The sequence below is a fragment of the Pongo pygmaeus genome, chromosome X (assembly GCF_028885625.2).
Source record: "Pongo pygmaeus isolate AG05252 chromosome X, NHGRI_mPonPyg2-v2.0_pri, whole genome shotgun sequence".
Taxonomy (NCBI): Eukaryota; Metazoa; Chordata; class Mammalia; order Primates; family Hominidae; genus Pongo; species Pongo pygmaeus.
This window is the reverse complement of record NC_072396.2, coordinates 32,453,426-32,465,700: the sequence shown is the minus strand read 5'-3', so window position 1 is coordinate 32,465,700 and position 12,275 is coordinate 32,453,426. Positions and strand designations below refer to the sequence as shown.

Sequence of the window (12,275 nt, the reverse complement as noted above, 5' to 3'; positions counted from 1 at the left end):
TATTCATGCTAAATCATATAAATGCTAAAACCTTTGTATTTGTGACTTTCTCTTGGTTTGCTAGATGGAGATTAAATTATACAAATTCAGCTAAGAAGAAAAATATGGAATAAATGGAATTTTAGTTTAAAGGAAGTCAATGAAAGGATTAATTAAGTATAAAATAATCCCATTTTAATTTATCTTGGAAATGAGTTTTCTGAGACATTGTTGTAATCAATAACGTGAAGATGTAAAATTTTGCAAAAATATCATTACAGGAAACCCAAAAGCAGAAGAGTAGACTCTGTATTTAACTCTAGCAGATTATTTAGAAAGAAAATGATCTGTGCCATGAACCTTTCGACTATCTGCGTGAACAATGTCTCTAGTAATACACACTCTTAACTCAATTCCCATAGGCTCAAAGTTGCAACAGTATTTATTTGCCCGTTCAACGGTTTTTTGTTTAGCACTTACTATGTGTTAGGCACTTCCAGGGATATGAGTGAACAAGGTAGTTATGGGTCTTACTCTCATAGAGGATAATTGTTTAAGAATGGTCAAAACTATACCTATACACATAGTTTGATTAATTGTGATGTGTTTTGAAGGAGGAAGCAAAGGAGTTGGAGCAGTTTAAATAAGACTGTAGGTTGGCAGTGGGAACAATGGTCTTTGCTATCATTTTTCAAAAAATTCCAATGAATGGGAATGACTACTGTTGCGTTAAGTTGTGTGTCTCCCTCTGACCCATAGTGATTCTCTATTATCAGAGAGGTAGGACGTGTTTTTCAGCATATGTGATAATATCAAACAGATTCAGATGGTGAAAGTAAAATTTCTTAATGCTCAGAAATAACATAATTTGATCAAATCATTTAGATATGTTGTTAAGTTGTTGTAAGATATGAAGACATAGCTGTTACTACTGCCAATAGCGTAAACTTTGGATTCAGACCTAGCTGTGTTTGAATATTAACTCTCCTACATCCCACGAGGTTGTGGGCAAGCTATTCACATCATTGTCACTACCATCACTACTATCCCACCCACCCTTGCTTCATTTTCTTATCTGTAAAGTGGCAATCTGTTTGAATCAGGGTTGGGGAAGGCAAATAGTACTCATTATACAAATGGTAACTATGCTATCATCAATAATATAGTCTACAGCTATGATGAAGCTAATCAGAAAACATTGTCTATTACCAGTAATTAGCTGTATCAATAAATATCACAAGAAAAGTCCCAGCTGTCAGTGAATAAATAGAAAATAGTGCTTTGTCTTAGAGAAACACATACAAAATGAATGGTGGTGACAGTGCTTTAAGTTAACTTGTCAGTTTATATGTGTAATACATATATAATTTAAAATGTATAATTTAGACATTGTACATGGATTTGGCTTGGTAATTTATGGTATACATAAATGATAAATGTATAGGTTGAAAATTCAGTTGCTTTTTTTTCCTTTTCTTAAATCATTTGTACCTTGCTGAAGATATGCTCTTTTCTCTACTTCCTTAGAATAATATATTTTATTTTCTCTTAAAGTATTTTGAGACCATATCACCATTTACTACACCAACATGTTTTTTTGCAAATGCGGTATTCAAGGGTGAATTTATAGTGGCTGGGGACCTATTTGGAATTCAGTAAGTAAAACTAGATTTTCCTCATTCCTGATCTGAGATCAGAGCTATTTCTACCTCTAGCAAAGACATACAGTCATTCCGGGTGCTGCATTTTCAGGGAACAATGTGTTTTCTTGGCAAGGGGCAGTAAGACCATCAATTAATAGTTCTACATGTAAAGTAGCTAAACTCCTGTTATAAAGGAAGTGAAATTTGCATACATAACCATTAACACATGAGGTTAGTTATGTACAATTTTGACCAAAGTGCCTGTTTGCCGCTGGTATTTCTTATAATAAGAACTGGAAAAAAATAGTCTATCTCAAGAGCATGTGCTGAGCACCCGTAAGTTGCAAGACACCGTACTGGGCAGTATGAGATTATAGTAATTTGGGATTTCCTACTAATGAACTGAGAGGGAACAGGTACAAATACAGTATATGAAAGAAACAATGGCATGAAGACACTTAAATACAGCAGTGCTGGGAGGCTCCGGGGTAGGCGAGGGAGGAAGAGACATATGGGTTAATCAGGAGCTGCTCTCCGGGGAAGATTGCCCAGGCCCTGACTGACGCCTGACATTGATTAATTGATACTCTATCCTAGTGTTTAACAAGTGTTCCATCGAAAGAGTCTTCTGTAATATGTAACTTCACTTCCTTCAGCTTCGATTTCTGCACACTTCTTTTGTCGTCTCATCAAGAGAGCTAGGCAGCAGACAGTAACAAAATGCTTATATTCATATACCTAAAGGATTTTTTTTGTCATGCTTCAACCTTCTCCAGACTGAAGAAAAGCAAATAATAAAAAAAATTAATCGTTCTTCAAAAGGCCTATTTGACTCATTAATAAATAATAAGCTTTGATATTGTGCTTTAAGTGTTTACCCTTTGGAAAGAAAATAATTTTGACAGTGATGTGGAAATAATTATTTGATGCTTATTTCAAAACAAAATTTATATCCAATACTCAACACAGAATTTTGTAAAATAATAAGTGTATAAAGTAACATGAACATTAGGATTATTGAGATTATTGTAGCTAAAACTAGTGTTTATTCATATAAATTATGTCAATAAATTGTACTGTCATTATTGCATTTTACTTTTTTGAAAAGTAGTTAATGCCTGTGTTTCTATATGAGTATTATATAATTCAAGAAGATATTGGATGAATTTTTTTAAGTTTAATGTGTTTCACATCTCTGTTTCTTTTCTCTGCACCAAAAGCTACATTTTTGTGCCCTTATGTACCAGGCAGAAATTGATCTGCAATACATGTGGAGTCTCCAAGGGTATATTTAAATGTAGTAATTTTATTGCTAACTGTGAAGTTAATCTGCACTATATGGATTCTTTTCCCCAGGAAACTGAAATAGCAGTTCAAGCTAAACAACCGGATGTGGAAGAGATTTTGTCTAAAGGGCAGCGTTTGTACAAGGAAAAACCAGCCACTCAGCCAGTGAAGGTAATGAAGCAACCTCTAGCAATATCCATTACCTCATAATGGGTTATGCTTCCCCTGTTGTACATTTGCCATTGACGTGGACTATTTATAATCAATGAAATAACTTGTAAGGAAATACTGGCCATACTGTAATAGCAGAGGCAAAGGTGTCTTTTTGATCAGCATATCCTATTTATATATTGTGATCTTAATGCTATTAACGAGTCATTGCATTAAAGGACTCATTTCTGTCCTGGTGTGCTGCCATCAATACGAAAGTAGTCCCACCTTCGAGGTAGATTAAATTCTTTGGGGGCTTTATTGCTTTGCTTGCCAGCCTTGATGCTTTTCATATTGTTTGGTTTAATTCAAATCAAGCTACTGCATCATAGTGTCTGTCTCCAACAGCTGTAGAGAATCACAATATGGTCCGTGACCTTTCTTTTCGTTGTTGCTCTTTCTTATAAAAGAGTAAAATCGGCATCGAGGCTTCAGTATTTTATTGGGTCAAGAATTTTTAGTGAAATGTCATGTAATTGCTTATTTCTTTGGCAAAAAGCTGGCCTGGGATAAACCTTTCTACTTTTTTTTTTCTTCTCCATATCCATGTTGAAGTCTAGGTCACATTTATTTGCAGACTATTACATAAGGAGGGAGATGGAAAGCCAGGTCAGTTTTCAAAAAATAGCTAATCAATGGCTTCCATTTGCAAATGAGAGTCCAGTGCTAAATACACGTTAGCAGTAGGTTACCTGCTTCTCTGTACCTGACCAAAATTATAATGGCTCCCATTATGATGAAGGTGCCTGAGATCCTGTAATCAAGGCTGTTTATTGATCAGTCTTGGTTTCTCAGTTAATGTTGCAGGCTTGGATACAATGAACCTCGTCCTCGTGTTTAAAACTGCTTGAAAACAGTTCAGGTCAATAACCTCATTATACAGAACCAGTTTGTCCTTGCAAACATTACCATGACTTAGATTCTGTCTCTAAGGTCGCTGCTTGGTTTCCCTTGCGCTTGGCCCAAGCTTCATTTCTAGAAGATTGTTTGTTTTCCTTACAGCTTACAAGAGACTTTTCCTTAGGTAAAGTTGAAGTTTGCACCTGAGCTTAATGTCCAAACACCAGACACTGAAAATCACAGGTTTCTCTGTAGATATCAATATACATTTATTCAGGAATATATTGCAACCACTCCAAAAATCTAGAAAAGTAATTTGTATCCAGTTCAAGCCCAATATAATCATTTTTCGTAAGCTAACAATGTGCTCAGTATTTAGTTTGAAGAGCTAGGCAAAGTCCTGAAAGCAGCAAATTTCAGAGTTTCTGTTGATATTCTGAAGAAAGCCAGCCCTCAGAGCAGTTAACAGGGTGACATTCATTGTAGCAAGCCATGCAATGCACAAATGGACAATTGCATACGTTTCTATCTACTCTTTGTTGATCCTCAAAGACTATGCCTTATGGTGTATGACTATGAATTAAGGTTTGTCACTAATAGTTAGAGATCACAAAGGTACATGTAATTTGGCTTTTACTTTTGTGCCTTTGTAAAAGAGACAGAGATATCTTAATTAAAAGCCACTGAGAAAATTTTTGCTTTCATTATGTATAAAACAATCCAAACACTTGATTCTAACTTATCGCACCTCCACCCACACACTCAACTACTGGGCCACTTGGAGATCAGAACTGGGATCTGCCATGCCCGAGCATGTCTGCTTCCGGCTGATGCATTAGTGATGTAAAAGGAGAATTACTTTTCTGGAATAAAAAGAAAGAACCAGGAGCTGTTGCTTTCCTTCTCTTTCACAACCCTTAAAACATTTTTGTAGCAGACAGCACTGTTCTTTTCCTTCCTTTTTTTTTTTTTTTTTTCCTCCTTCCCTGTTTCCCCATTTTCTCTCAATTTGACACATTGGGAAAAGCTGAACTTAAGGGAAAATTTATTCCTGTTTTCCCATTTCTCCCTTGGATTTGGAGAAAAATCAACATATCAAGTTGGCTGGGCACGGTGGCTCATGCCTATAATCCCAGCACTTTGCGAGGGCGAGGCAGGCGGATCACCTGAGGTCAGGAGTTTGAGACCTTCCTGGCCAACATGGTGAAACCCTGTCTCTACTAAAAATACGAAAATGAGCCAGCTATGGTGGCAGGTGCCTGTAATCCCAGCTACTTGGGAGGCTGAGGCAGGAGAGTCACTTGAACCCGAGAGGCAGAAGTTGCAGTGAGCTGAGATCGCGCCGTTGCACTCCAGCCTGGGCAACACGAGCGAAACTCCGTCTCAAAATATATATATATCAAGTTGATAGGGGCAAAAATGCAAGACTGATTTGAGAATTATGGGGTTTAAAAAAAATAGTTGACTCAAGCACAACTTTTGCTATGGACCATAACCTTGGAAACATCTGAAGATTAGCTGGGGTTTGCGGTAGCCTGAAACACCTAGAGGCTCAAAAAATGACCTCACGGTTTTGAACATGACACCCAGGAATACAAGGCAGAAAGCTGTGAGGGCTGTTTAAATCTCTGCGTGGATCAAAAATTTATTTTTAAAGGTTAGAGATGATTTTTCTGAAGGACACTCCATTGCTCTGATAGAACGTGAACAAAGCCTTTTTCATCTTTGAGTCCATATATCAAAATTTAAAATTTGTCCTATTTATAATGCCTCTTCTTCACTCTGGGTCTTGTTACCTCTTAATAGGAGAGGAAATGAGTCTGAGTAGCCTGCGGCACATTTTCATGAGAGAATTGTGTTTCTGTTTTTGTTTTTTGGGGGAGGTGCATTTGGAAACTGTAATAATTATGAAGAAAATGATATTCTTTAAAAAGAAAATGAAAATCTCTCATGATGTATATGCAAGATCTAGTATTTAAATAGATGATTAGTATGTCCACCGCTTACAGACATCCTAATTGAAGACACATCAGGGAACGATTCTGTTTCTTAGGAAATTGACTTGTCTATTGGCACCTCCGCATTCTGCATCAGACAGCCTGTCTGTCCAGCTCCTACGCTCACCTCCCAAGCTGAGTTCTGATTGGAAGCTGGGTTCATCCCTGCTCAGTTTCTTTCCTCTTTCTTCTTTCCTTCACTTCATCAACTTCTTTAAGATTTCTTTTATTTTCAAAGATGGTATATTTCTGGTTTCTTTTTTAAAATCTCTGACTAACCAGCTTCTTTATTTTCTTTGAGGACTTCCTGTAAAAGGTCAAATACATGTTATGAAATAATACTACTAATGACATATAGGTAGTACTAATCTCTGCTGCAAAATAACTGGAAAAATCTTAGGATCGCATGATCAAATACCTCTCCATCTTTGTTTAGCACTTCAACTCTCCTTCTCTCTCTCTCTCTCTGTCTCTCTCTCTCTCCCCCCTCTCTCTCTGTCTCTCTCTCTCTCTCCCCCTCTCTCTCCACTCTCTCTAATCTCTCCTCTCTCCCTCTCTGTCTCTCTCTCTCCCCCCCATCTACACACATACTTTTATTTATTTGTATGTTATTTCTTCATCTTAACTTCAGAAATTATTGAAGACTGACTATATGAGTTATATAAATTGTTGAAAATTTTGCTAAAGTTATAGTTTTGGTATAATATATTATATTAATGCCATAGATGAAATAGTTTTTAATGTGTTCCATTTTTCCACACAGTAATAACTAGGTCCTCAATAGCACCCCATTTAGCAGTTTAAAAGCAGCAAAAACAACTGCTATCAGTAACAACAATATAAACTACCAAAGAAATAAGCCATTTGTTATTTGATTTTTATTATAAAATTGTATTTTTGACTGTCTTGAACTTAAGCATTTAGGTGCCATTTTCTGGTATTCATACTCATTTTTAACTTAAGTTGGAAAACTACACTTTCAGTTAACTTTTAAAAATGCGTTTATGTACTTTCAATGCTTACATCACCTGCCATGTATTAGAGCTGAGAGCATTAACGGAATTTTAAATGTCTTGGTTACTTTCTAAAGTGATAAAATGAAGCCAGCTGGTTTGCTTTGCTAACTTTTTATATTATCAAAAAATGTTACTTACATAAACCTAATAATATATTTTACTTACTGCTCTTGAATTATTTTTCAATGTAACAGAAAAAGGTGGGAGGAACTTTATTTGGCCAAAGGGTTCCATCCTAACCTTTAACACAAAATAATTGCTGTAGACAAATGGTCAAGAGGGCAATTATAATCTTCCAGGCATCATTTCCTCAGATATGAACTGCAAAATGACAGCATCATTAGTCATTTTCAATTACAGTCAATCACAACCAGGGATGTTTCATTTTCCCAGCTGTTTTGTTGTTAATTAACTAGATTAAGCTGTATTTTTTTTCCTCCCAATGAGTTTGTTCTACTGCCAACATCAACATCTTAACATTTTTAAAAACTTCCTTAGGGTTTATTTTTTGCCTAACAATTTTTAATATATTACTCACAACAGATGTGCGTCTCAAGATTTATTCACAGTATAGCAGGTCGAATGGTATTTCATTGGTCAAAATGTTGCCGAAATAAATATAATTACAATTAAAACAACACTTGGATTTCATAAATCATCTGCCATGCATACAATCTCATTTACCTGGTGTAACATCACTTGTAGCAACAGAAATCAATAGAGAGATAACAGACAAAAATTGTCCCCTCAAATGAACAAGTCTATTTTGACTGACTGATTTATTGAGCACAATTTCCATGCCAATAACACCAGAATAAGTTGAGAGAGGACTTCTAGAAAGAAGATAACAATGTTAGAGGTATTTAATAATTTATAAGTAAATGCATAGCAACATTTTATTTTTTTAAATTACAAGTTTGCGGCTGGGCGCAGTGGCTCATGCCTGTAATCCCAGCACTTTGGGAGGCCAAGGTGGGTGGATCACGAAGTCAGGAGATCGAGACCATCCTGGCTAACATGGTAAAACCCCATCTCTACTAAAAACACAAAAACAAAATTAGCCGGGCTTGGTGGCAGGCATCTGTAGTCCCAGCTACTCAGGAGGCTGAGGAGGGAGAATGGCATGAACCTGGGAGGCAGAGCTTGCAGTGAGCTGAGATCGTGCCACTGCACTCCAGCCTGGGTGACAGAGTGAGACTCCATCTCATAAATAAATAAATAAATAAATAAATAAATACAAGTTTGCTTTACAACTGAAAAAAAAGTCTTGGAGTATAAGAGGTTGAATAAATGCTAATCCCAATGCATAAACTTGAGGAGAGCTTCACTTTCCCAATGAGAGGAGAAAAAAATTATAGTAGATTTTTGGGCAACTTATAAACATAAACATTTAGAAATATGGATGAGATTGTCAAATGTCTAATTATATTCAATTTCTTAATTGAGTAGCATTTCCGTATTTGCAGTCTTACATTTTATAAAATAACACACTCATTTAGAAATACCTGGCACATTTATATTTTATCAAACAATTTCATTCAAAGCCTTCATATGTATATTCTAGAATTGTAGAGCTGATCACCTTGCTAAGCTATTTGTAATATGGCATTGTTTGAACCCCCATGTAATACTCTGAAAGCCCTCTGGCCAAGATTACTAGCAACATATCTGTAATCAAAAAATTAGGAATATTTACCTTATTGCGGCAAGAACGTAAAACACTTCAGACAGAGTGTGGGCATCTCAGTAAGAGGGCATTGGAAAAAGCTTCTTACAGAGTTCAGCTGGCTGTATGATTCTAAGGAGGAATTCAGAAAGTAGAAGCCATTTCTGGATTAGATGCTTTCAAGAAACAGAGTCAATGTAGTGATTAGGTATCTTAGTGTTTATCTAGAAGATGAGATTAAAGTAGGGCTAGACACGTCGTTGGTAAAGGAGCAGCAATGCCTCATATTAGTCATTTCTGTGATAGCAGAAAGGCCTTGTCTCTGTCTTGTTTCAAACACGGCCATGGAGTGGCCTTGTGTCTGCCTAGTTTATTTCTATGAGTGTTTTTTAACATCCAGCTGGGACCATCATGGCCTAGCCAGCTGCCAGATGCCAGCTACCAGCAGAGCTATTTTTCATGTTCTCAATGCTATAGCTGAAATTTTTATCCCAAACTTCAATACCCATTTACAAAATATTAGGAAAACTGTTTTTTTCATTTTCCTTAGGTATGATTTTGGTTATTTGTTTGTTTTTGAGACGGAGTTTCACTCTTGTTGCCCAGGCTGGAGTGCGGTGGCACGGTCTCGGCTCACCGCAACCTACACCTCCCGGGTTCAAGCGATTCTCCTGCCTCAGCCTTCCAAGTAGCTGGGATTACAGGCATGCGCCACCATGCCCAGCTAATTTTGTATTTTTAGTACAGATGGGGTTTCTCCACATTGGTCAAGCTGGTCTCGAACTCTCGACCTCAGGTGATCAGGCCGCCTCGGCCTCCCAAAGTCCTGGGATTACAGGCGTGAGCCACCGCACCCAGCCAGATGTGATTTTTTAAAAATTCCCAATAGACTAACATATTCTTTCTGCTTTTTAAGTTGTTTGGCTTTTTAACAAATTCTTTAAAAGACTTGTTTACAATGATCTCTGCCACGAGTGATTGTGAAGCTATACATTAGGAATGATTGCTAAAGATTTATCAACTTTCTTTGCCTCCCTTTTTAATTAAGCAAATTCTGTCAGAATACTTACGTAAGCATCACATCTCTTGAGGTTATTTCAGGCTAATATACAACATTGTGGTACAGAATAAAATAATTGAGACATAAGACATAGTATGAAGTCTTGAATATGAGCCAACTTTCTTTTCTGAGAGAATATTTGAGTGAAAAGTCTCATATACTCAGTAGCTCATGCTGAAATTAGGGAAGCATTTTAGAGATTTGAATTTCACCTCTTGTCCTCAGTTGTATTAATTACACTTAAAAAGAGAGACAGAGAGACATAGATGTTTCAATTACAATATTGGAATGCATGCCTGTATATATACAGCCGTAGGTAGAGTCCTTTATTTATTCAGTAGATATTAATTGCATGCCAGCCATTGACACAAGATACATTTTTAAATTTTGAAAATCTCAAACTCAAATAGAGTTTAAAACTATGTTCTAGTTTACTTTTTTAAACAAATGATATTTTTATGATTGTATTAAACAAATACATTATTTTTCCTTACTTATTCTACATCAAATAATATCTATTTCTAGAAGGCTTTTTTCCTTGTCTTAATGATAGAAAACATAAAAATCATTTAATATTTTTTAAATATCCAAAAAGTATGAGGCAAGAAAGCAGCCACAGTTGTAGCTACCTTAGGAAACTTAATTTAATTTTTTTTTAATTTTTAATTTTATATATGTATAATTGTACATATTTATTTGTGGGGTACAAGTTATATTTTGCTTATTTTTTATAATTTCAGTAGTTTTTGGGGGTGTAGGTGGTTTTTGGTTACATGGATAAGTTCTATGGTGGTGAATTCTGAAATCTTTTATGTATCCGTTTCCTGAGTAGTATATACTGTACCCAATAAATAGTCTTTTATCCCTTACCTCACTCCCAAGCTCCCCACTTAGAGTCCCCAAAGTCTATTGTATCACTCTGTATGTCTTTGTATCCTCATAACTTAGCTCCCACTTATGAGTGAGAACATATGGTATTTAGTTTTCCATTCCTGAGTTACTTTACTTGGAATAATGGCCTCCAGCTCCATTCAAGTTGCTGCAAAAGAGATTCCTTTCTATGGCTGAGTAATATTCCATGGTATATAGATACCACATTTTCTTTATCCACTCATTGGTCGGTGGACACTTGGGTTGGTTCCATATCTTGCGATTGCAAATTGTGCTGCTGCTTTCTTTTTTGTTATGTCCTTTTCTGGTTTTGGTATTAGGGTGATACTGACTTCATAGAATGATTTAGGGAGGTATTCCCTCTTTATCTTTTGAAATGGTTTCATTATAATTGGTACCAATTCTTCTTTGAATGTCTGGTAGAATTCAGCTGTGAATCCATCTGGTCCTGGACTTTTTTTTGGCAACTTTTAAATTACTGATATTCAACCTTGCTGCTCGTTACTGGTATGTTCAGGGTTTCTTTTTTTTTTTTTTTTTTGAGATGGAGTTTTGCTCTTTCACCTAGGCTTTAGTGCTGTGACACGATCTTGGCTCACTGCAACCTCCACCTTCCAGTTTCAAGGGATTCTCCTGCCTCAGCCTCCCAAGTAGCTGAGATTACAGGTGCCCACCACCACTCCCAGCTAATTTTTGTATTTTTAGTAGAGTCAGAGTTTCACTATGTTGGCCAGGCAGGTCTCGAACTCCTGACCTAGTGATCCACGTGCCTCAGCCTCCCAAAGTGCTAAGATTACAGACGTGAGCCACCGCGCCCAGCCGAAACGTTCAGGGTTTCTATTTCTTCTTGATTTAAACTAGGAGGGTTGTATGTTTCCAGGAATTTATCCATTTCCTCTAGATTTTCTAGTTTGTGTGCATAAAGGTGTTCATAGTAGTAGTGAATGATCTTTTGTATTTTTGTGATGTAGGTTGTAGTGTTTCCAGTTTCATTTCTACTTGAGCTGATTTGAATCTTCTCTCCTTTCCTTAGTTAATCTTGCTAATGGTCTATCAATTTTGTTTATCTTTTCAACGAACTAGCTTTTTGTTTCATTTATATTTTGTATTTTTTTGTTTCAACTTCGTGTAGTTCTGCTTTGATCTTTGTTATTTCTTTTCTTCGGCTGGATTTGAGTTTAGTTTGTTCTTGCTTCTCTAGTTCCTTGAAATGTGACATTAGGTTGTCAATTTGTGCTCTTTCAGAATTTTTGATGTAGTATTTAACACTATGAACTTTCCTCTTAGCACTGTTTTTGCTGTATCTCAGAGGTTTTGATAAATTGTGTCACTATTATTCATTTCAAAAAATATTTTAATTTCCATCTCAATTTCATTGTTAACCCCAAAATCATTCAAGAGCAGATTTCTTAATTTCCATGTGTTTGTATAGTTTTGAGGGTTCCTTTTGGAGTTGATTTTTAGTTTTATTCCACTGTGGTCTGAGAAGATACTTGACATGATTTTGATTTTCCTAAATTTATTAAGACTTTGTGGTCTCTTGTATGACCTGTCTTGGAGAATGGTCCATCTGCTGATAAGAATGTATATTCTGTAATTGTTAGGAAGAATGTTCTGTAAATATCTGTTAAGTCCATTTGTTCTAGGGTGTAATTTAAGTCCATTGTTTCTTTGTTAAGTTTTTGT

General features: G+C 36.1%; 1 protein-coding gene across 4 annotated transcripts in view; it reads left to right on the top strand.

The window, feature by feature from the left end:
- DMD (dystrophin) overlaps positions 1-12,275 on the top strand; it is a 2,105,574-nt gene that overhangs the window by 1,387,269 nt on the left and 706,030 nt on the right. For all 4 annotated transcript variants that reach the window (XM_054470954.2, XM_063660502.1, XM_054470953.2 and 1 more), the window contains exon 49: positions 2,979-3,080. In XM_054470954.2, the coding sequence (XP_054326929.1) occupies positions 2,979-3,080 (102 nt within the window). The remainder of the gene's footprint in view (positions 1-2,978; positions 3,081-12,275) is intronic.